Source organism: Malus domestica, chromosome 16 (assembly GCF_042453785.1).
Source record: "Malus domestica chromosome 16, GDT2T_hap1".
In the NCBI taxonomy this organism is placed as follows: domain Eukaryota; kingdom Viridiplantae; phylum Streptophyta; class Magnoliopsida; order Rosales; family Rosaceae; genus Malus; species Malus domestica.
The window spans coordinates 15,936,523-15,963,059 of NC_091676.1; the positions used below are offsets into that span (position 1 = coordinate 15,936,523).

The following is a 26,537-nucleotide window of genomic DNA, read 5'->3' on the forward strand; positions in this document are numbered from 1 at the left end:
GAATGAATGAGTATTAGGAATAAAGCCATCTAACTAGTAGGGAAGAAACACACAAAGACACCCAATCACACACAGAGGAATACACCAGAGGCCTTGGACCCAAATTCAAATGAGAGGAGAAATATGCCGCTCGGGCAAATGGGCAATCACTAAACACATGTAGCACCAATTCAGAAGAGGAACTACAAAGAATACAAATATTGTCCACCGCCACCCCTTTTTCTCCAAATTAGTGCGAATAGGTAGAATGTTGAGGCAAGCCCTCCAAATGGACATTTTCGCCCTAACTACCAGGGAGATTAGCTTTCCACCGTAATTCTAGCTAGCTCAGTTTTTCAAAATATATAATGTTCTTAAAAAAAGTGAGAATTCAAGACTAAAGCAAACAATTTTACATCTTGAAATATTCCAAAAATTTCCAATAAAGATGACACTAGAGTTTCTAATTTTATATCTTCAGTTTTACATCCTTGCATTGAAGTTGAACCAATCGATTGCAATTAGTCATTTAATGAGAAATTAAGATGTCTTATTGCATAATTAATCAATTATTTGTTTACTTTTAAGACATTAAATGCATGGACTATAAACAAGAGAGACCACATTGTTTGAAGGATAATACTTGGGTACTCACAAGGGAGGATGATTCTCTCCTCTCATATTCCCATCCCCTTCCCTCCCCTCCTCTCACATATTGTTTTTTTTGTCTTATAGTCTCTATAAAAAAAATCAATATAAGATGTTGACGTGACTAAATCGTAACCGTTCAAATAGGAAGGGAGAGAAGGAAAGAAAGATTAGGAGGGGAGATAATCCTCCTACACTCACAAGGGAGCAGCCAAAATACCAACCAAATGACATGGATCAATAAGAATTTAACACATGTAATTTTTTTCAAAAAAGAACCAAACATCGTTCACGCTTAGAAGCCCAAAGGTTACCGGCGTCTTTTCCCAATATGTAGTACTTCCCTATGAGTATCCAAGTATTATCCTTGTTTGACCATATTCATGTACACATAAAATGACATTTGACACATGTAACCAACATTTAATGAGATAAACTTATTAATAGAATGATTTTCACACACACTTTTTCGGAGAGCATTTTTGCTCACCACCTTATTTATTACCGTTAGATGAGTTTGAATTTCGAGATTCGTGTAGTGGATAAACACAAATTTCAAAATTCAAACTCATCTAACGATGATAAATAGGGTGGTGAGCATACATCACACTAAATGGTGGTGAGCAAAAATGTACTCCACTTTTTCTTTCTAGTCATTGGTTTGAATAAGACAAATAGATTCATAGTCAAGATTAAATATAAGTGGGTACTAATAGGCTAAAAAGGGTGTGCGTTTTTCATTTCTCACTTATTCACATCATATAATACATGAATGTGGTAAAAAAATATGTGATACCACTAGCAGTTTCCTTTTAAAATTTGACCAGAAACGGACTATTTATGGAGGCTTGATACTTTCGCTTATTCGACATGCACAAGGAAAGCCATGGCGGCTTCAACTGTGAAACTAACGCTCTTCTTACTCCCTTTGTTCTTCACCTTCGCCCTAATAATCTCAAGCCACCACCCACTAGATCCTTTAACCCCATCTGAATTCAAAAAGGTCCGAACCATAGTAAAAAAATCATACCCATCTGGCCTCAAACACAACCTAACCTTTCAATACATAGGTTTAGACGAGCCAGACAAACCAGTCCTCCAATCATGGCTTTCATCAAAAACCAAATCAAACCCCCCTCCTCGACGAGCCTTTGTCATCGCACGCCTCCACAAAGAAACCCACGAGCTCGTGGTCGATTTATCCAATCGTTACATAATTTCCGATAAAGTTTACGGTGGAAATGATGGTTACCCTATGCTCACCAACGACGAACAAACAGCGGCAAGTGCACTTCCGTTTTCCTATCAACCATTTATCGATTCGATTAAGAAGAGGGAGCTTAACTTGTCCGAGGTTGTTTGTACCACGTTTACAGTTGGGTGGTTTGGGGAGAAGCATAGTAGAAGAGCAATTAAAATTCTGTGTTTTTATAAAGAGGGCACGGCTAATGTGTACATGAGGCCCTTGGAGGGAGTATCTTTGTTGGTTGATCTTGATGAAATGAAAATAGTGGAGTATTATGACAGGTCTAGGCTTCCGATGCCGAAGGCTGAAGGAACGGAGTATCGGCTGTCAAAGCAGAAGCCGCCATTTGGTCCGCCGCTGAATGGTTTTGTCATCGAGCAACCGAACGGACCCGGGTTCAAAATCGACGGGCACAAAATAAGGTTAGCTTTACGTGAATTTACTTTAAGAGAAATGTGTGATCACAAGAAATTCCGCACAGAGGTTGATTATTATCTTCATTTCAACAAACCATTTTTACGTTTAACACATCCTCTTAATTCTGTTAGTACTTGTTCAATTCAGACTTGTGACTGCAAAGAAACCCCAACTTATAAAGACTAAAAAAAGGTATATAAAAGAGAAAAACCTTGCATAAATTATTTCCATAAAAATAAAATAAAGGCCTAATCGGATAAATGGTCATCGTGGTTATAGGGTATTCGGATGATAGCCCCTGTGGTAAAAAAATTCGGATTTAAACCCCTGCGGTCTAAATTTGTTAGGATTTATGCCCTTCTGTTAAATAATGCTGATGTGGCTGCCACATATATGCCACGTGGCTGCCAAATGTCTGCCACGTGACAAAATAATAATTTTTATTTTTTAAAAAAAAAAAACCTGAATTTTTACCCAAAAAAAAAAAAAAACACAGAACCTCCCCCCCCGCCCTCCGCCCGTTCCCCCCTCCGGCGCCGTTCTTCTTCTTCTTCCCGCCGGTCTCCCCTTCTTCTTCTTCTTCTTCTTCTTCTTCTTCTTCTTCTTCTTCTTCTTCTTCTTCTTCTTCTTCTTCTTCTTCTTCTTCTTCTTCTTCTTCCCGCCGGAGACCAGCTCCCCCCCCCCCCGCCGGAGCCCTCTCCCCGCGCCCTCCTCCCTCTCCATCTTCCTTCTTCTTCTTCTTGCAGATCTGCGTTTTCTTTTTTCTTTTTTCTTTTTTGTAAAAATTCAGGTTTTAAAAAAAAAATTAAAAATTATTATTTTTGCCACGTGGCATATATGTGTCAGCCACGTCAGCATTATTTAACAGAAAGGCATAAATCCTAACAGACTTAGACCACAGGGGTTTAAATCCTAACAGACTTAGACCACAGGGGTTTAAATCCGATTTTTTTTACCACAGGGGCTATCATTCGAATACCTTATGACCACGGGGACCATTTATCCAATTAGGCCTAAAATAAAACACCCCAACTTATGATAATGAAGGTTGACCGGAAAATGAGTATGGGTCAGTTAGCCTCAATTAATTAAGTGTTAGGTTTGCTTTCATAAAACCAACAAAAAGAACCGTCTCCAAAAAGAACAGTTTTCAAGTATTTTTTCAAAATTTACTTGCATTTTTGTAAAGGATTGATACCAAAAATATTTTCACCAAAAACGTTTTCAACAATTTTAAAACATTATTCTTGACTTTAGTTGACTAGTTGGTTTGTCCCCCAGAATTTTCATATGACAACAAACTTGAACGATAAATATTCCACAAATTAGGCGTAGAATTGTCATTAGACATTACAAATTAAAATTTGCAACCTTGAGTCTTGACTATGTAATCACAAGACAAATGCCGGCAATAACCTGGCTAATGTATACGTGTGTTGTACATCTTTGTCAACTGGTGAGTCCTTGACCTAATGGACTTGAAGATTGAAGCTCATTGTCTTGTTAGGTGCCGCATGGTATTGAATTGTTGATTTTAAAATATGGAATTACTGACTCGAAAATAAGGAAAACGATGGATCCATCTGGACCACTATGGTCATATATTAATGAGTAATGCTAGGGAGATCAAATTTTTTAAACCAAATTTGCAAACTAAATGATGTGGTTGAAGATTATTGGATTATTAATGAAGTGTCGATTAACGTGCTTGTTTCTTATTTATGACACATCATTTGATTTGCATTTTGATTTAAAAAATTTAGCCTTCCTATCATTACTCTATATTAATGCATAAAGTATGAATCCATCTGGACCATTATTGTGCCGCTAAGTTAAGCTTCACCAGTGTTTGATTTTCCCCCTTCCTCCTATGCAAGGCTTAAAATTTAGAAATTGGAGTATTGATCTGAACTTGACCCAACTGAAATTTTGGTTCATAATTTAAAATTTTATAATTAAACGTCTCTAAATTCGTCACAATGTGGAGTTATAGTTCTTTTGCATAACATTGTTCAAATTTTTGTCTAAAATAAAGGATTACAAGGAAAAAAAATAAGAGATGAAAATTTTAACTAAGTTACAAAAGACAGATCATTGATCTATACTGTGACAAGCTCAGAGACCATGACTCACAAATTTTTAGTTTATAAACCAAAACTCTAATTGAATCAAAATTCAGAAGCCAATACTCCATTTTTTCTCATCAGAATATGTGATCGTGATAACCAACACTAACAGTAATTTTTTCGTATTTTAAAACATAAGAAGTAAAACAAAAAACAAAGAACATGGAGGTCGAGACTATACTATTAATTTTTGAGGTATTCATCAATTTCCCCCCTGAACTTGTGACTATTGGCCAATTCCCCCCCTCAACTTTAATTTGGCCAATTTCCCCCCCAACTCTCATAATTAGTCAATTTGCACCCTACTGTTAATTTTTTAATTTGATCATAATTAAACAAGTGTGTGTAAGAAACTAAATAAGATGTATGTTAATCATTTTCCTATGTCTTTATCCTATTACAAATAGATTAAAATTTAGAATTTTACAATTTATCATAGATAGTATTATTACTCATAATAAATCAGTATGGAGTAATTTTATTTGATTTTTTACTATACAAAATTGATAACGAAAAGGATTGATGTGTACATTTTTGTATGTGAATACAATTTTCTTTATAAAAGTGAAAGCTAAGTTCAAGTAAATTGCGGAGAATCGAGCTTTAGTGCAAAAATGGCTAGTCAATTCATAATTTTCGACTCCTTATTAAGAATAACCCATTTTATTGAAATAGGTCTGATCCATGAGTTTAGGTTATTATTTCTTCTTCTACATGCTTTAAACCCGATTCATAACCTTTTCTTATAATCAACCCATATCACATACTAATTGTATTATGTTTTTGTACATTTTACCCTATATTATGCAAGTGAGTTTATGTTAATTTTAGTACTTTGTTGGAAGTTATTAGAAAGATTGAAAGAAAAAAAAATAGATGGAAAATTAAAAAAAAAATAACAGTAGGGTGCAAATTGACTAATTATGAGAGTTGAGGGGAAAAATTGGCCAAATTAAAGTTGAGGGAGGAAATTGACTAATTATGAGAGTTGAGGAGGGAAATTGGCCAAAATTAAAGTTGAGGGGGGAAATTGGCCAATGATCATAAGTTCAGGGGGAGAATTGATGAATACCTCTTAATTTTTAGTTTTGGAGCCAAAATCCATGTTGGTTTAAGGCTTAGCTTTAACTTACTTTCTATTCATTATGTTGTTTGTCTACAATCACTCATTAATTTTCTGATTTATAAATCCAATATTCATTCAGCTGGGCCAATTGGGATTTCCATTTGGGATTTGATGTTCGAGCTGGTCCAATAATTTCGTTGGCATCAGTCTACGATCTAGAAAAGGCTACATATCGTCAAGTATTATACAGAGCATTCGTATCCGAGCTTTTTGTGCCGTACATGGACCCAACTGAAGAATGGTACTACAAGACCTTCTTTGATGCCGGTGAATTTGGTTTTGGTCAACTGGCCATGCCACTTGAGCCCTTGACTGATTGCCCTGCCAATGCTGAGTTCTTGGATGCATACTATGCCGGGGGGGATGGTACTCCTGTTAAAATATCTAATGCTTTATGCATATTTGAGCAACAGTCTGGGAGTGTCATGTGGCGTCACACTGAATCAGCAATTCCTGGAGAACTGGTAAGGCATCAAATTGATTTTTAACTTCAAGTTGAACAAGTCCCTTCTTGTATTTCTTGTAGTTGTTCATTTATTATGGTTGATTGTTAATTAAACATATCAATTGTCGTGTTACGTCATGCCATTAGCCGATGCAACATGCATGGTTTGAATGTGTGGTCCATTCTAGCATTTTCTTAACAACATGTGGAGAAAAAATTTGGGTGAAAACTTTTCCTACCAAGTTGCAGGTTGGGTGACACTAGGGATGGACAATGGTTATGACGGACGAATAACCGTGGTTATTTACCCATAACCGTTTATGTTCATACCCGCATAACCGTTTACCCGTTGGGTAATTGCATAAATGGTTATACCCATACCCATAACCGTTTATAAACGGTTAACCATACCCATGACCGTGTACCCATTTAACCATAACCGTTTATCCATTTAATCATAACAATTTACCCGCTTTTGAACCCGTTTATCATTTTTTTACCCATTTACCCATTTTTTCACCCGTCTACATGTTTTTTTTTTAACAACTTGAAAATTACAAAATAAAAATTTGTCATCATTTTCGTTTTCTAACAATTAAACACTGTTACAGGTACATTTTAGCATGCATTTCCCTATTTTAATCATTTAAGTCCTCATACAATTCCAATAATTGAAATAATAATTTACAAACGATATTTTTCTGCTACACCCAAGCAAATCTTTAATTATAGCATTAATACATGATCACCATACTGAGGACGAGGAGCGATTCGTTTGGAGGTTGTTTGGAATTGGTCGCGATTTGCAGTGTGACCATATGAGAGGGCAGAATGAAAGAACGAAAGCGACGAAGAGGACTGGGGAGTCGAGGATGTGAGAGAGGAGGAAATTAAATCATTTAGTTTGTTGTTCAGTTCTTATTAGGAACTAAAGTCATTTAGTTTGCGGTTCGGTTTCAAAACCACAAAAAATAAACCATTCAGTGGGGTCTAATTTAGTCCATTCCGTTTCAATTTTCGATTTCAAGTGCCCATCGGTAACTAAAAGCGTTTACTTTTGCCATCGAGGTTTAAAATTTTCCCTCCTCCAAAATGTCCTTTGTCTTAAAGAGTGAGGGAAGTATTTGATTGGTTGTTGCAAAAGTGTGGGTAAATGGATACCCGTTATAACCGTAAGTAATACCCATAACTGATGGATACCCGTTATAACCGTGGGTAATACCCATAACCGCCCATTTAAATTTCATGGATAAACGGTTATACCCATAACCGTTTGTTCATCTAAACGGTTATCCATAACCGTAACCATGAACTTTAAATGGACGGATATCCACGGTTACCCAAACTCATGGGTATTTTGCCCATCCTAGATGACACACACTATCTAGTTAAAATATAATATTTCTTACAAGTTCTTAATTCTGATTCAAATTATCTTACACATTTCATGCCTGAATTTTCAACCGACGTTGTTTGCCACTGTGTTGTATTCTAACATGACAGATCTTGGTTTTACAGATAACGGAGGTTAGGCCAGAACTAAGGTTGATAGTGAGGATGGTCGCAACTGTTGGCAACTACGATTACATACTCGACTGGGAATTTAAGCCAAGCGGCTCCATCAAAATTGGGGTATGGTAATTGATAAAGATGGATACTATTTTAATTTGTTTACCATCGATCGGCATAAGATTATATATAAGAAAGGGAGCTGACTCGAGCGCTCTAAAAATGTGATCTTGCATTCATTTTTTATAATAATTCAGAGAAAAAGTAGACATGGAGGAGTGAATAAATTGTCATTAGGTGTTTCTGCGTTGCAGCTAAACCATTTTCTTTTTCAAACAGGTTGGCTTAACAGGAATACTAGAAGTGAAGGCTGCAGATTACACTCACACTAGTCAAATAAAGGAGGATGCTTATGGTACATTGCTAGCAGATTATACAATTGGGGTGTACCACGACCATTTCTTGACCTATTACCTGGATCTTGATGTGGATGGTGAAGCCAACTCCTTTATTAAAAACAATTTGGTGACCAAAAGAGTGACAAACAAGAACTCACCTAGAAAGAGCTACTGGACAGTTGAAAGTGAGACAGCAAAAACCGAATTGGATGCAAAAATTCAGTTGGGTTTGAAGGCATCGGAGCTGGTTGTGGTAAACCCTAACAAGAAGACCAAACCTGGAAACAGCATTGGTTATCGTCTAATTCCAGGGTCAATATCACAAGCACTTTTAAGCGACGATGATTACTCACAAATCCGAGGTGCATTTACCAATTACAATGTATGGGTCACACCTTATAACAAGTCTGAAAAATGGGCTGGAGGACTATATGCTGATCGGAGCCATGGAGAAGACACACTGGCTACTTGGAGCCTCAGGTATATATAAACAATTAATATTATTTAATTATAGATACTGTTAAGGAGACCATGTAAGAATAGCTTACATAGATGATTATCAACTAACACATACAATCACAATTAACCAGAGTCAATACTAACACGCAAAAATTAGACACACACCTGAGGATGAAGAAGACATGATGCTCGAAATAAAGATAGTCTTCTACTCTCACAAAACTATGCTTATGCTTTCAATAAGACTCAGCACACTATTAAACCTATATTTGGAGAGCAGGGACCAACCTTTTTATAGTCACATAAGGCCTATTGATTCCACCTATTAGGAAAACAATAGGTCTCTCAATAACTCATCATTAACTGCAATAAGTCCCTTACATTATTATTTTGAATGTTTCATATAACCTACCGTTTACAAAACTCTATTAACTTAATCAATACACTTCTATCAAAATAATGATTATGTCTACTAAAATTCTTACATTCTCCCACTTGAGTATACATAATCACATAGTATTTAACTGTATAGAATTAAGTTAACAGTGATCACTGAGTTTATATAACAAGATTATCAACTTAAACATAGATGTGATCAACTAAATCAAACCCAAAACTATAAAATATTGATGCATATCAGCTGCATCATTACTCTATAATCACCGAAGCTTAACTAAACCGATCACAAAGCTACATGCCAAAAAATGTAGTATTGGAAGTGACAAATCTTAATACTCCCACATAATTGGTCCAGACTTCAAGTTTAAAAAAAAAACTTGTGTATTGCAGTATCAACAAATATAGCTCATTACAGAATGAGCAAACATTGAATCACAACAGGAAACATAATTAAGAGGATATCAACAAAGAAGTGGACAAGATAAGTTTATCAGATGTAAATAAAAATAATAACTTGCTCCCACTAATGAAGATCATCAAAAGATTCAACTACTCCCATCTTCGACACATGATTCTTGAATACTCCCACAGGCAAAGGCTTTGTTAATGGATCGACCACCATTGAATGAGTGTCAATGTGCTCAACTTCAACAACCTTTTTCCTCACATCATCTCTTAGCAACAAATACTCTGTATCCATCAACCTTGCAGCTGGGGTTTTCTTATTGTTTTTTGAAAAGAACACAGCTGCCTTGTTGTCACAATAAATCTTCAAAGGCTTTTGAATCGAATCAACAACCTTCATAACAGTCACAAGATTTCTGAGCCTGAATGCTTGTTTAGATGTTTCATGACAAGCAATGAACTCTGCTTGCATTATCGAATTAGCAACACATCCTTACTTAGCACTTTTCCAAGAAATTGCTCATCCAGCCAAAAAAAAAATAAAGCCACTGGTTGACTTTCTATCATCTGTACAACCAGCAAGTTTTGAGTCCGAGTATGCAACCATTTCAAGATTTTCCACTTCGCTATACACCAACATGTAGGCCTTTGTTCTTTTCATATACATGAGCACCTTTTTAGCAGCTATCCAATGAGGCTCTCTAGGATTTGATTGAAATCTGTCAAGTATGCTAACAGCAAACGCTAAGTCCGGTCTAGTACAAACTTGAGCATACATTAGGCTTCCCACAAGTGAAGCATATGGTTTATCTTTCATCTTTTCCTTTTCCAGATCATTTGCAGGACATTGATCCTTGTTTAGTTTATCTCCTTTTCCCATGGGCAACTGACCATTTGAACATTTCTCCATGAATGGGGTCTCACAGAGTCCTCTAGTTCCGTTCCGGCCCTCTTGAGAATTCTATCAATGTAATTCTTTTGTGATAATCCCAGGAGTCGTCTCGTTATGTCTCTGGTTATTTCAATTCCTAGGACAAAATGAGCTTCCTCTAAGTCCTTCATTTCGAAGCTACTAGACAACATCTTCTTGGTATTCATTAGTAATTGCAAATCTGAACTTGCCAATAAGATATCGTCAACATAAAGTACAAGAAAAATGAATTTAGAACCACTGACCTTGAGATAAACACAATCATCTAGCTTGTTTTCCAAGCCAAAAGATGTAACGATCTGATCAAATTTGATAAACCATTGTCTGGAAGCTTGTTTCAAACCATAAATTGATTTGTTGAGCTTACAAACCATAGATTCTTTCCCCCTTTCAACAAATCATGGAGGTTGTTGCATATATATATTTTCATCAAAATCCCCATTAAGAAAAGCAGTTTTGACGTCCATCTGGTGAAGTTCAAAATCAAAGTGAGCAGTAAGAGCCATAATGACTCTCATAGAATCCTTGGAAGAAACCGGAGAAAAGGTATCAGTGTAGTCGATACCTTCTCTTTGAGTAAAACCTTTTGTCACGAGTCTTGCTTTGTGCCTTTCAACTCTTCCTTAAGTGGTTTTAAAGACCCACTTACATCCAATGGGCTTGATGTCTGAAGTTCTTTCAACTAGTGTCCAAACTAAATTATTTTGCATAGAGTTAAGTTCTTCCTCCATAGCGGATTTTCACAATGCATGATACTCACTGTTCATAGCTTGATTAAATGTAATTGGATCACTCACATCACCAAAATCATATTCTGTCTCCTGTAAGTATACCACATAATCAGAAGGAATTGCAGACTTCTTTTGTCTCTGAGATTTTCTGATTGAAATCACTTCATTATGATCTGCCATATCAATTTCATTGGGCTGATGTTCATGATTGACAGTTCGGGGATCAACTGTATCATGATTAGCATGTTGTTCGTGGACTTGCACCTGTGGATTTGAAACTACTAGTGGCAAACTAATAATTTCAGTATTAGCAACAGATGTATGATCACTATCATTAATCTCTTCAAAAGTGCATTGCTCAGCAACATCAACTTATGTACATGCATCTTCTATAAACTTGGCGTTATGCATTTCATGGATTCTGGTGTGCATATTGGGACAATAAAGTTTAAAGCCTTTGGATCTTTCGGCATAGCCAATAAATCGACAACTAATTATTCTTGGATCCAACTTCTTTTCGCTTGGATTATAGATTATAGCTTCAGCCATGCAACCCCATATTCTAAAATGATTAAAGCTAGGCTTTCTACCAGTCCAAATTTCAAAGGGAACTTTACTCACTGACTTACTTGGGACTCGGTTCAAAATGTAGTTGGCTATCTTCAATGCTTCTACCCATAGAAAAATGGGTAATTTGGACTGAGAAACATGCTTCTGATCATTTCTTTCAGCGTCCTATTTCGTCTTTCAGCAACACCGTTTTGTTGAGGTATGCCGGGAGTTGTGTACTGAGCCACAATTCCATATTTCTCCAGAAACAGGAAAAATGCTCCTTTTTGTTGTCCAGCTTGAGTGTACCTAACAAAATACTCATCACCCTTATCGGATCGCACAATCTTAATATGTTTATCAAGCTGTTTTTCAACTTCATTTTGAAAATTTTTAAAACATTCTAACACAGCAGATTTTTCAAATATTAAATAAACATAAGAGTATCTCGAAAAGTCATCAATAAAGGTGACAAAATAAGAATTTCCACATATTGTTTTAGTCGGGAATGGACCACAAACGTCTGTATGGATTATTTCTAAGAGACTTAGACTCCTTGTAGAACCAATTTTTCGAACATTTGTTAATTTTCCCTTAAAACAGTCCACACATTCAGAATAAGCATTTAAATCTATTTTTGGTAACATGTCCTGCTTTATCAATTGCGTAATCCTTTCTTTTGAGATATGTCCTAATCTTTTATGCCAAAGCATATAAGATTTTTCGTTAATGAGCATTCTCTTCGAACCATTGCATTCAACATTAAGGCATTCATCCATATAACTGCAATCTAGTTGCCATAAATCATCTCTAAGAAAAGCAGTGCAAAACAAACACTCAAATTTATTTTTATGATAAAATTTGACACTCTCATTGTCTCCAACAAAAGAATGACCTGACTTGACTAATTTTGAAGCAGAAACTAAATTCCTTCGCATGGAAGGTACATAAAGGACATTATTGAGTTCTAAAACGAAACCTAAAGAAAACTTTAGTTTGACGATCCCAACAAACTCGATTGCTAGCTTTGATCCATTCCCAACGAAAACATTGTAGAATTCCTTATTTCTTCCCTCCTGTTTTGTGAAGCTCTGCAAAGAATTTGTAATGTGTACAGAACAACCAGGGTCAAACCACCAAGAGTTTTGAGGGACTAAAATCAAATTTGACTCTAAGCAAACAAAAACATTTATTGTACCTTTCTTAACAAGCCATTCTTTGAAACCCTCACAATTTTTCCTTAAGTGATCAGTCTTTTTGCAAAAAAAAAAAAAAAAAAAAGCTTCATTTCTATTTTCTTTACATTAAGATTATGTCCTCCTCTAAGGGGTTTAGCATTCTTAGAAGGCACATTTGAAGCGGCATAAGAAGAATCTTTAATAGCCTTACCAGAGAAAGAAGATGCAACCTTTTTACCCTTTGTAGCATGAACCAAATTCACTTTTTCAGACTTCTCATTTTTCTGTCTTTCCTCCTCTTGAGCACAGATAAATATCAGATCATTAATGTCCCATTTCTCCTTTTGAGTATTGTAGAAGACCTTAAGTTGTCCAAACTTGGCAGGTAAAGAATTCAGTGCCATATGAACTAAAAATTGATCAGATATTGGTACCTCTCTTTGAGTTTTCCAGCAGTGTCCGCCATCTTCAGAATGTGCTCTCTAACACCGGTAGTGCCATCGAACTTCATGGTGGTGAGTGAGGTCAGGAAGTTTCCAGTTTTATCCTTCTCTGATTCTTTGAATTTTTCGCCAATGGCTTCAAGAAAGTCCTTGGCCTTGTTACATGTTGGAATTCCTCCCCTTACAGTCTCATTCATCGCCTTTTTCATGATTAAAAGACCCATCCTGTTGGACTTCTCCCATTTTTCAAACTTGGCCTTTTGCTCAGCAATGCTTTCCACGGTAAGAGCTGCAGGCTCTTCCTCCCTAATTGCCAAATCATAATCCATGAGACCTAAGAGGATCTCAATGTCCTGTTTCCATTTCTTGTAATTACTTCCATTCAAAGTCTCTATGCTAGAGAAGTTCACGGTAGTAGTGTTTACAACTGCGGAAAAACAAAAGTTTGTGATTAATAGGTTCAAGAATTTCTAACAACAATAATGTTAAACCAGAAAACTATTAATAACATGTTTAGCTGGTTTAAAAACAAAAGCTTATATCATTAGTAACACCTTTGGGCAGAGACTGAGGATATAATCAAAAGTTGCATAACCAAAACAGAGAACACTTAAACATATATAAAATTCAACACCTTTGTGGTAGATGAAAAATATACAATCTAAATATTTCATGCTTCGTTATACACTGATTCATAGTTGGGCTAGACAAATAATTCCTTTGTGGAAAAATGAATCTATCGAATAACATACAAACCACAAGTTGAATTTCTTAGCAATCTAATAAGAAAACAAATAAATAATCCACTTTAGTAGAAAATCTCATTGTTTCTTAAAAGATTAAATCCAAGTCCAGGTTGTTGTCCTAAGAGACAAAATTCATCATAAGAAAAATTGATGAATTGCATAATTGTTGATTCAAACAAAATAATCAACATGTTTCTTGTATTTAATAGAATAAAACCGTACAAAATTCCTAATTTTATAATTTCTTCAATTAAATGATATGAACTTGTTACTTCAAATTATTCCAGAAAAAAAAAATTTCATCCCAGCATCATCAATAAACCAAGAAAAATTAAAATTAATTGAATTTGGGGAACAAAAGAAGTATATATACAAGCAATTGAGACGTCGTAGCATACCTTATATGATTTATTTATGAGAAATTGCGATAAGAAATCCATAGTATAAACATGATCATGATGCGGAAGCAAGAAAAACAGAAAGCCCAGGACAGGGAACGAAAAAATTAAGAAGGAAGAAGGCATATTTCTACCTTTCATAGCATAAGGTTTTCGAATAGGCTGAATAACTTAGGATAAGAACCAAAACATCAAGTCTTTAAAGAAAAAAGCATGCCGTTATATATATATATTAAGGTTCTAACAAACGCTAGTCGGGCGGCCAGCTAGCGCCTAGGCGGTCAAGGCGGATTTAAGTATATGTGTAAAATTTTAGAACTTTTTATGTTAATTTTGTAACATTTAGTCATTCCATTTATTTTAATCATTTGTTGGGCCTTTGTTTTTCATTAAAAATGAACTGGGCCTTTGTTTTTCATTAAAAACAAATTCGGCCATGTTTTAAAGGAATGCCATTCCTAGCCAAAAAAAACCCTAACTCTAATTATCTAAAGCACAGCCACCCCATTTCTCTACAGATACCTCTACCTATCTCTCTCTCTCTCTCCACCAAGCCAAGTCGTCCATCTTCTTTCTTCTTTACCAAACCCTAACTCTAATTACCTAAGCATCCGCCCCATTTCTCTGCAATTGCATATACCTCCATCCCTCCCTCCCTCCCTCTCTCCCCAGCCAAGCCGTCCCTATCGAAACCTGTCTTGTCCATCTTCTTTCTTTCTTTGCAATTGTAGATCGAAACCCATCCTGTCCCTCTTCTTTCTTTCTCTGCAATTACAGATCGAAACCCGTTGGGATGGTCGCCCAATCGTCCAACCTCATTACCATAGCAGAAGAACGACGTTATAATCGACTTACCATCAAAGCCGCCTAGCAGTTGCCGATGCTGCCTAGCCCCTTCCAGCGTTGCCTAATACCCTTTCCGATTTCTTCGACGATTTTGGTTTAATCACAGCGGCGAACCACCGCCCACCGCCTAGGCCACGTTTTAGAACACTGATATATATATATATATATATATATATATATATATGTCAAACAAATCACAAACATGGTAGCTTTTGTACTTTTTAATAATTCCTTTTCAATCTATACTCTCTTATAGTAGTATTGACAAAAAGTGAACTCTAAGTGCGTTGATGCTCTGATACCACATGCAAGAATAGCTTACATAGATGATTATCAACTAACACATAGAATCATAATTAACCAGAGTCACTAACACACAAAAATTAGACACACACTTGAGGATGAAGAAGACATGATGCTCGAAATAAAGATAGTCTTCTACTCTCACAAAACTGGATGCTTATGCTTTCAATAGGAGGTCAGCACACTACTAAGCTTATATTTGGAGAGCAGGGACCAACCTTTTTATAGTCACATAAAGCCTATTGATTCCACCTATTAGGAAAACAATAGGTCTCTCAATAACTCATTATTAACTGCAATAAATCCCTTACATTATTATTTTGAATGTTTCATATAACCTACTATTTACAAAACTCTATTAACTTAATCAATACACTTCTATCAACATAATGATTATGTCTACTCAAATTCTTACAGACCAAACTTTTAAATCAAATTTGTAAACCATACGATATGTATGTGTGAGTATAACAATTTTAGACGTATGTTTGTGTACATTTCTTTTGTTCTAAATTATGTGAAAATGTGCAGGAACCGAGAGATTGAAAATAAGGACATAGTGTTATGGTACACCGTGGGGTTTCATCATGTTCCTTGCCAAGAAGATTTTCCAATTATGCCAACATTAAGCGGTGGATTTGAGCTTCGGCCTACAAATTTCTTTGAGAGCAATCCTGTGCTTAAAACGAAACCTCCAAGTTCTAAGCATGTTAACTCCACAATACAACCCTAATTTCAGTAGTTTTCTTTTTCTTTTTCCCCTACTGAGACTTTTGTAATATGTCAGTACCCAATAAAGATGTTAAATTTACTGTAATTTACCCTTTTTTTAATTATTTTGTATAACTAAAAGAAATCTTTATTTTATATACCATCAAGTGGATTCATGATCTTTTGTTTGGATAGCTTCTAGGAAGTCAAATACTTCAAGGACAATACATTCAAAGCATCAACTATAGAGAATGGTAAGAAGAGATGGTATCACTAGCATGCAACTTATAGAGAAATGGTTGATCAGACCCTATATAATTGACATCTAATTTCGTACCCTAGAGATGCCATAAAAAAGTAAGAGTCTTCAATATAGTAGAAACTTCTATAATAGAAACTTCTATAATAGAGATGCCATAAAAAAGTAGGAGTCTTCAATATTATACTAAAAGTCTCAAACCCATAATATACTCAATAGTAAAAATAAACCCTTGCGCGACAAAATACGAATCGTGACGCAAAAGGTATTTGTGCAAAGAAATTTTAAAACTCATCACGCAAAGTATATAAAAAAATAAATAGAATAAAAACTTTGCTCGACGAAAGCTATATATTTCTTCTCATAGAGACAATGTATTTTTCTTTTTTATATTTTAAATTGTAAAAGGAAAATTTCTTTTATTTTATTTTGCGTGATGAAATTCCAATATTTCGTCGAACAAAGTCTATTTAGTTTCATTTTTTACTTAATTTTACATTGTAAATTGTAAAAAAAAAGTATTTTCTTTATTTTTTTTGTCCAACGAGGTTGATATATTGTCGCCCAAATAAATAAATTTATTTTTGTTAGTTTTAATTGTAAAAGAATATTTTTTTAACTTTGCGCAACGAAAGTGATGTTTCGTTACTCAAAGTAAATTTATTTTATTTTGTATTTTTAATTGGTAAATAATTTTTTTTAACTCTGCATCTCTAAATCCCAATTTTGTCGCACAAAGATTTGTTTAATTTTATATTTTTGATTGTAAAAGAAATTACTTTTTTTTTTAACTTTGGGCAACGAATCCAAATATTTGGTCGTGCAAAGTAAATTTACTTTCTTTTTTTTTATTTCATTTTATGTTTGAAATTGTAAACGAAAATTATTTTCTTCGATTTTTATTATTTTATGAAAACTTTGCACAAAGTGTATTTATTTTATTTTATATTTTTAATTGTAAGAACACTTCCACCTGATTACACATTTTGAGCGATAAGACCATGTTAATCTTGTACAAGGAGGATGGAAAATGCACTTAAATTGTATTTTAGAAAATTTTAAACGTTTATACTTTCGCCTACAAGTCTTTCAAACTTTAATACCTTTATAAAATAATTGACAATATCTAGAATAGTTCAACTTCTTATAATTATATGCAAGCTTTTTTTTTTTTATGTGTGTGGGACAATGATTTTTTGAGGTTGAAGTAAGCCCTGGTTTGGTACTACTTAGATTTTTTTAAAAGTTAAGATGAAAAAAAGTTGAGTTTAATATTGTGTTTAGCAACTCAGCTTATTTCCAAAGTTAATGTGAGAAACAGCTGAAAATGGGAAGCAGCTATTTGCTTATCACAGCAGCACAGGTGAACAGTAACCTTTAATGAAAATTTTCAAATGACGATCGTACCCTCACCCCTCACCCCTCGCGTCTCACTTCTCCTTTCTCTTGCATCTCACTTCTCTCCCTCCAGTCTTCACTCATTCACTCCCAGCAGCCGCCAACCTGAAACTTCTTCCTTCCTCTCAACGATATCTCTCGTTCTCCAGGTCACGTTCTCCGGCTCAACATCCTTCATCTGGTAAGCTTCTCTTGTCTAAAATTTCTTTATTTATTTGTTTGGAATTTTTAAATTTAGGGATGGCAGAGTGAAAAAATTAATTGGGGAAAAATTAGGGTTAGAAATTAACTTGATTCTCGAGTGAATACCATGTAGGAGCAGTTTAGGATAGATTTAAAGGGGTCTCTCTGGGGTTCCGAGCTCCTAATTTTGGGGCACCACATATATACTTGTTCTTTTTAAATTTTGTTTTGAATTATGTTCAAGATTTGTTCTTTATTTTGATTGTTTGGGAATTGGTTTTAGATTCCGGAGCCCCTTACTGGGAAAGTTTGGAAATTGGAAGACTTGTAATCACATCCTACTTTACTGGTGAGTTCTTGCTTTGTGTTTTTCTTCAATGGTGTTTTGGATGGTTATTGTTTGTTTGATTTTCTTATTATCTATCATATTATATGTCATGTATTGGATATTGGCAATTAGTTAGAGTGGATTTTTAGATTAATTAACATGAATGATGGGTTCTTAAATAACAACTGCAACTGCAAATGACATGACAATTGCTATTTTAGTGGAAATCAGAGGACGTTAAAACGTAATGGTTGTTTATGTAATGTCGAATTGTTTAGAATAAGCTGCAGAGCTACCTACAATTTGTTCATTGATTTAGTCAATGACCCTAACGAAATAAGGTAGGTTCCTTAGATTTATAAGGCCTATCGTCTGTCATAGGGCATAAGTTTCTAAGAGCTGCACAGCAAATTGGGCAGAGGGGAACGTAAGGTTGCAGGTCTGCGTGATTACGATGACTCGTGCCAGCTTGATTCTGGTGGTGATGTCGATTTGCATGACCACAAGGCTTCAAAGTTGCTGCATTATAATTCTGCTTTTGAAATTTTATGCTTCTACTTTTATTGGGTTTAAGTGCGGGTTGATATATTTGAATTTTTAAGTTGGCTTCTGTAGAGATTAGATGGTTTCTTAATTATCCAAAAAGGAAAATAAAGCATATAAGTGGCTGTGGATAGCTTACATCCATGTATCCTATGATCTGGGGTCTAACTAAACTATTGAGTCCCTGTAGAGTATTGTGCATTTGTACTGATGTTTAGCTTGTGTGTCATTCCCTCAATGAGCATCATTTTACCTTGTGTGTCATTTCCTCAAGGATAGATCCACAATGTTTATCCCTCAAATAAAACAATGTCACGTATATATTTGTGCGTGTGGGTACATAACAATGCCATGCCCTGCTTTATTTCTTATTAAATGAACATTTTATCTTATTAAGTTAGCCATGGCCCTTATAGACAATCCAGGATGGGAAGGCACTGCACATGATACAAGACTTTTTCTATCCGTACTACGGAATCCAAATTTAAACTTTTCGAAGCCTCCAAATGGTAATCTTTATACTTATTATAACATTTTACATACTTGCTTTGTATAATTATTACAATATAAAACAAAATTTTCAATTTTCAAGAAAATATTACTTGGTAGATGTGAGGGACTCACAAATGAGAGGTTATTTGGGACCATATAAAGGCGAAAGATATCATCTCCTGGATTTTCGTAGGGGTCTCGAACCAACGGGTCATAAAGAGATATTCAACCACATACATTCTTCTCTTAGGAGCGTCATTGAACGAACTTTTGGGGTATGGAAGAAAAGATGGGCAATTTTAAAGGATATGCCTAATACATGTTCAATAAACAAGTGAAGATTGTCATTGCTACAATGGCTCTTCATAACTACATATGGAGGTATTCTGAACGTGATTTTCATTTTGATAACCCTTGGGACTATTGTGAAGAGAGCGATATCAAGTTGAAGGATCACATGAGATAGAAGCATTAAGAAATAGAATAGCGGCAAGTTTGATGAATGCATCTAATTAGACTACTTTCAAGTACATTAACAATATTGTATTATTGAATCCTAGCTATTTAGTCTAAAATATTTCAATAGAAGTAGTTTTTCATACTAATTAATATTTAAGATAATATTTATAAATATTTTTCTTTTAAAAATAAAGTATATTTATTAATTCACCTTTATTTGTTAAGAAAATTAAATTAATGGCACATCCAGTATTATACCCTTTTTGGTCATTTCACACAGTTACATCCGTTTTACATAAAAGTTTACCAAATACTATAATATTACTTTTTCTCCAAAATCACTTTCACAAAAAAATTTACCAAACATTCTGCTGCTTTATTTCACAACTGATTATTCTCACAGCACAGCAAAATCAAATTTTTTTCAAAGCACAACAATACCAAATCAGCTTTAAGTGGATCGGAATACAGCTACCTCAGAAGTCCATCATGAACTCAACAGCTCCGAGCAGAGCTGGATTAATGGAGCAATGGTGTCATCGGGCAACAGGTGAAGTCCAAGCGACCATGCTTGTTTCGCAAGATACGGACATCTGATCTGGGTTAGAATTAGCCAAATCCTCTATGTCTTGGAGTTCCTACAATCTAGGAATTAGTGGGCACTGCTGATGAGTAGATTTTATATTATATATTTTACTCTATTCTTAGTATATTTTGGAAGAATTTTGATACTTTGAATTGTATTTTCAATATAGGACTTTCGACTTTCTCTGGAGCAAAACAGAACCAAATGGACGAATTTTAGAGTAATTCCAATTGGATGACATTTGTGAGTCACTTAGCTTGATTGTATCAAAATTTAGGATTTTTCCACCAAGCGGTTATTTTCTAGAGATAAAATAAAGGAGAGATGCGCGGTGTTGGAAAATGATGTTTTTGGGCTTAAATTGCATTTTTGGAGCCCAAGATGATCTCGGATGGTTTCGTGGCCTTCTGGAGAAGTGTTCAGAATATTCCAAACATTAAATCTAGCTATATTGGGCCAGTTTTGGAGCAGCTTATGGGTCCAAAACGTGGATGTTCATATTTTAGGCAAATTTTACCATTTAATTTAGGGTTATGTTTCCTATTTTATTTTATTATTATTTTTAGTTTCCTAGTGGGAATAAAGGACCTGTTTTTAGGGTTTGTTGGGGGGGGGGGGCTTAGCATATATATTGTTTTGCTGTCTACCGTTTTTCTTTACGCTTTCTTTTATGCAATTTTGGAGACATAGAGAATTGCTAGGGTTTTTGGAGTTTTTCTACTTGAAGGTGCTTTCAATCCTTTTCTTAATAATATTTTCTCTGATTTTAATTGTAAATATGCGTAACTAATTTCTTTTGCTAGGGCGAAGCCTTGAGCCTTAGCATGAATATGTGATTTTTATTTAATTGTTTATGATTGATTGCATGCATACTTTGAATTATTAATCATCGGGATTAAAACTATCTAATTGTCTTAATGCCTGATCACCATTAGGATCTTTAGAAAAGTAATTTGATACAATTTTGGTCGGAATGTTCCTTGAAATTAACGTTGACTTCTTGTGATTAATAATTGTAATTTCACTTAGGATGAACACCACGTCTTAAGGGTTGCATGATTTTTCAAAGGGTTTTCATAAAGCATAATGAGTCTTCCATGTTTAGATTTGATCCAAATGTCCAGACGGGTTGCATGTTAGATATACGTTCTATGTTGGAGGTTCCAAGTAGAATATGAATTAGGAAAATCTAACCTTCAAAGTGGCATGTGTAGATCATAAGTAATTGGTAAAAGTTCATAGGATTGCTAGGTGATGGTGGAACTTTAGTGTTTTTTTAATTTGATTTCTCCCAAAACTGTTTTCTTTTCCCTCTAGTTTTAATATTGCAGATTGTCTTATTTTTATTAGTTAAATTTGTTTTATTAAATTAGTCCATAAAAATCACTCATCAAGTTATACTTTACAATCATTAATTGGAATTTGGTTTGTTTCTGTTTATACCATACTTAGGGATTCCGTATTTAGATCTCGTATAAATACTCAGAGGACTCAAATGTAATTATGTAATAAAGGAATGGGCAAATATGTAATAAGTGAGGAGTCCTTATTCTATAAAAGGACCTCTCACTCTCCTCATTCAGAGAGGCCAATTCTAAGGCCATACCCTCACCCTCTCAATCCTCTCACAAACAGAGAAATACAATATCAGTGTGGACGTAGCCCAAACATTGGGGTGAACCATGATATATCTTATGTTATTTACATTTCTTGTAGATTCACGGTCGGATTTACGTTGTTCCAAGACTTCCGGTTTTGTGCATCAACATTTGGCGTCGTCTGTGGTAATAGATACGAAAAGTTGTGTCGGTTCTCTTTCATTTTCTCACTTCTGCCGTGAATCTGCAGAAACCAAGAAACAAACACCTGCACAGTCACTGCAAAAAAAAAAAAAAAAAAAAAACAAGCTCTCTCTCTCACTCTCTCTCATCACTCTCTTGCTTTTCACTCATTCGTTTGACTCCTCTCTCTTCTCTGTCTGTGTGACTAGGGTTTCTCTCTCATTCGAAAACCCAGTTAGTCCACTATTCGAGCCAAGTTTTTGCACAATCCAACAACGACGTTGCAGCTCGATTCTGCCTTGTCGTAGGCTCCGACAACCCACCAAGGGACCGTCCACCAAGGGACGATGACACTTACGAGCAGCGCTCCAAGATGCGTTTTCTTGTCATAAGATTTCACTTTTCCTTTTCGAGGTGGAACAATACTATCTCCGTCAACGACAGCCCACCAAGGGATCGTCCACCAAGGGACGATGACACTTACGGGCAGAGCTCCAAGATGTGTTTTCTTGTCATAAGATTTCACTTTTCCTTTTCGAGGTGGAACAATACTATCTCCGTCGACATCCTGGCATCTCACAGCCAAGTTTTTGCACAATCCAACGACGGCGTTGCAGCTCGATTCCCTCTCTGTTTCACCTCAAAAAAGTGTATTGAATCCTCGTCAACTTTCACAAATTCAATTCAAATTTTGACATTTAAATCTTGATTTGGTGAACGAGAGCGATGTGCAGAGCAATGGCGCTTAAGGCTCCAGCTCCAGAAGCTGTCGAGATTGCAATTGCATCCATTGGGCGTGGATACAATATGTCCACTGATTTACAGCTCAAGTACTGTAAAGGGGAGTCTCACACTGCTCGATTGATTGAAATCGATGACGATGGAGGTCGCGATATTATTCTTCCCGGTGGGATTACCATCCCAAATGTTCCCAAATCGATTAAATGCGATAAAGGAGAGCGCACACGATTCAGGTCTGGCGTTCTCTCTTTCCAACAGAGACCGTGTCGACACGCATTCGGCCCCAGTATCTGCCCAACATTCTGCTCCCGTTCCTTCTCATGCTCCCGGCCTGTCTCCTAACCCAACAATGGGTGCTCATCCAGGTTATAGTCCTCCAGACCATTCAGCGCGCAGCACCACCAGCAGCCTCTTAGACCGCACCGCCTCTCACTTCCCCGCCGTAGATCTCCTCCCCAAATCACGGAGCTCCGTCCAAGTCACCTGCATGTGCCTGACGGCCCGTGAAAATAATCCGACCCGGTTCGTGAAATGACCTAAGGTGGTTCAGATTCAGAGGGAGAAGAAGATCATGAAGCAGAGGTCAAAGGTTCCTCCAACGCGAGGAAGATCTGGCCTAAGGAATTCGCTGCACTGTTTTACAGTCTTCCAAGTTGATTAAGGGAATATTTGAGAGGTTCAACCGGGACAGAAGTGGGTTCATTGATGCAAATATTTTGAGAGATGCACTGCTGAGTCTGCCAAAAGAGAAAAGCAAAAGCAATGACCAGGCTGCCAAAAGAGAAAAAAGCAGAAAACATGGCTACCCACTAATGCACAGCAGCCCAAGCTCCAAGTTGATTAAGGGAATCAACTTGGCACGATGACAGCGCAGAAGATGCCCACCAACTTTCATCATGTTCCCACTCTTCACAGACGACACCATGATGTTAAAGAAAAAGAAAAAGGAGAAGGAAAATAATAGAAAAAGAAAAAGACATAATTGTGGTGAGGATGGCAAGGGAATTATGGGCGTGACCCATTGAGCAGATGGTCGGATTTATTTTTTGAATGATGTAATTTACTTTTCTTATCTTTTGCAGACATCTGTATAAACTCCATTAGAGGGTAATAAAAAAATAAATAAAAAAAACGGCAAACCCAAAATAATAGCCTGGAATGTTATGTGGAGGGCAAAGGCCCATATGTCTAAAAGAGCCAAGCCCTCTATTATCACCAACCAGGTGATACGTCCAGTACTACAAAAAAATTATTCGGCATCCTGCCGTTATTACCACCAACCAGGTGATCAAAAGTACATCCAGTACTTCAAAATCATACATGAGCATTACTCATGTCAATCATACATGAGCATCACTTATGTCAACATCCATGAGCATCACTCATGTCAATCAACATAAGCATTCATGAGCATCACTCATGTCAATCAGCTTCAAAAGCTTCATTTACAGAGCTCTAGCTTCAAAAGCTTCATTTTACAGAGCTCTAGCTTCAAAAGCTTCATTTACAGAGCTCTAGCTTCAAAGCTTCAACTTGCAAAGCTTCACCTATAAAACTTCAGTGCATGGTCTACAAAGACCGCCTCCAAACAACCGTCATTTCGGCCCATACATGGATTGAATTTGAAGCCTCCAGCCAACAGACCGACTGAAGACTTGGGGGACTACATTATGTACCATATATTGGGCCTCAACTGAGCCTCATGAAAAATACTTGGGGGACTTAGCCCATTATTTATGTATTGAGGAGCGAGCCCTTATTCTATAAAAGGGACTCCCTCACTTTCATTAGAGAGCACCCAATATTTATGTACTGAGGAGCGAGCCCTTATTTTATAAAAGGGACTCCCTCATCATCATTAGAGAGCATCGCCGCCTACTGAGCAACCGCCTCACCGCGAGCATCACTCCTAACCCATCATTTATGTATTGAGGAGCAATCCCTTATTCTATAAAAGGGACTCCCTTACCATCATTAGAGAGCATCGCCGCCTGCTGAGCAACTGCCTCGCCGCGAGCACCAACTCTAGCCCATCGTTTTTTGTATTGAGGAGTGAGCCCTTATTCTATAAAAATGACTCCCTCACCTTCAACGCTACAAGTCGAGCTAACCAAGGCAACATAAGCCACAAGTAGAGCAGCCTCGCAATATGTGCTACTTCTGGTTGAGCATCATTTCAGATTGGGCACCGCCTCATATCGAGTATCAGTTCTAAACGACATCTAGTTACTTTGGCCCAAACATGGACTGAATTTCAAGTCTTCAGCCAAAAGACTCTCTTAACTGAAGACTTGGGGGACTACTGTTTATACCATACTTAGGGCCTCCGTATTTAGATCTCGTATAAATACTCGGGAAACTCAAATGTAATTATGTAATAAAGGAATGGGCAAATATGTAATAAGTGAGGAGTCTTTATTTTATAAAAGGACCCCTCACTCTCTTCATTCAGAGAGGCCAATTCTAAGGCCATACCCTCACCCTCTTCCTCTCAATCCTCTCACAAATAGAGAAATACAATATCAGTGTGGACGTAGCCCAAACATTGGGGTGAACCACGATACATCTTGTGTTATTTACATTTCTTGCAGATTCACGGACGGATTTACGTTGTTCCAAGATCTCCGGTTTTGTGCATCAACAGTTTTGAATTATTTAATAATCCATGTGGAGAACGACCTTGCGAGATCCATTTATACTTCAACAACCTTGTAATTCTTGCAAGTATTATAGGAGTTTTTAGCCCGTTCACATGTGTAGCAAAATCCCTAGCAACTACAATTAATCACACTTCTATAGATGATGAAATATCTACTTCAAGATATCCTCTAGGAATCTTCCGGCTTAGAACAAGGATTCTATCTTAAAAAGGTCTCTCTCCTACATCCTTCTAGAATTCACCTCTGGTAATGCATTCATCACGCTCTAATTCTCTTGCTCACTACTTAAGTCTTATATTTGCTTATTAATTTGATCGTCGGAGAGCCTTTGATCGGCACATTTCTCGATCTTACGCTTGCTCACAAGTTTTTGTTGTTTTACAGGTTATTCTGATTTATGTTTCCACCATTCACAGTGATCGCGAATTTAATTCAAATTCATACTCTCACTTTATGCTAAAGGTTAAATATAACAGCTATGCATAGGGAGTAGATTTGAGTAGGGCTCGTACCTATACTGTGACATATAGACAGGCTCCATCCCTTCAAGGTCCTACTGTACCAGGTCGATACTGACATATCGATCGGCTCCATCCCATCAATGTGGACAATTAGCTTTTGATTCTGTGGCATTTAGCTTCTCTTGCAGCTTGACTCTGTTAATTTGTCTCCACTTGATGTGTTTTTGGAGGAATTACGGAAAGCAAAAATTTCTTATATGGACAAATTCCCTAATACCAGCCAACACTTCATAAAGGTAATGCCACGTGGATAGATGGTGGGTTATATAAAGGAAAAAGAAAGGATGACACGTCGCATGTTATTATTCGTTAAAAATCTAATCGAAATCTATCCACAAAGATTGTAAACAGATTATGATACGTGGCGTGACGTGATTGGTTAAAAATCTTATCAGAAATCTATCATTAACGATTCTAAAAAGGTAACGACACGTGGCACGACGACATTGGATAAAAATCTTATCAAAATCTATCACCAAAAATTGTATTTTCGGATAATAACATGTGGCGCAACGAGAACGATTAAAAATTTTATTCAAAATTACAAATAAAATTATTTTGTATTATTTTATAAAATAAAAATACTAATATTT

At 36.1% G+C, this 26,537-nt stretch overlaps 1 protein-coding gene across 2 annotated transcripts; it reads left to right on the top strand.

The window, feature by feature from the left end:
- Positions 1-1,444: 1,444 nt before the first annotated feature.
- LOC103438321 (primary amine oxidase-like) lies at positions 1,445-16,172 on the top strand. Of its 2 annotated transcripts, XM_029095336.2 has the most exons (5): positions 1,445-2,295; positions 5,622-6,006; positions 7,506-7,619; positions 7,836-8,374; positions 15,814-16,172. In XM_029095336.2, the coding sequence occupies exons 1-5, from the start codon at positions 1,514-1,516 to the stop codon at positions 16,013-16,015; spliced, it is 2,022 nt and encodes a 673-aa protein (XP_028951169.2). In that variant the 5' UTR covers positions 1,445-1,513; the 3' UTR covers positions 16,016-16,172.
- Positions 16,173-26,537: the final 10,365 nt, after the last annotated feature.

Coding starts and splice junctions, on each gene's coding strand:
- LOC103438321 (XM_029095336.2), top strand. CDS start 1,514: ATGGCGGCTTCAACTGTGAAACTAACGCTCTTCTTACTCCCTTTGTTC. Junction 6,007..7,505: donor CAGCAATTCCTGGAGAACTG/GTAAGGCATCAA, acceptor TTGGTTTTACAG/ATAACGGAGGTTAGGCCAGA. Junction 8,375..15,813: donor CTGGCTACTTGGAGCCTCAG/GTATATATAAAC, acceptor GAAAATGTGCAG/GAACCGAGAGATTGAAAATA.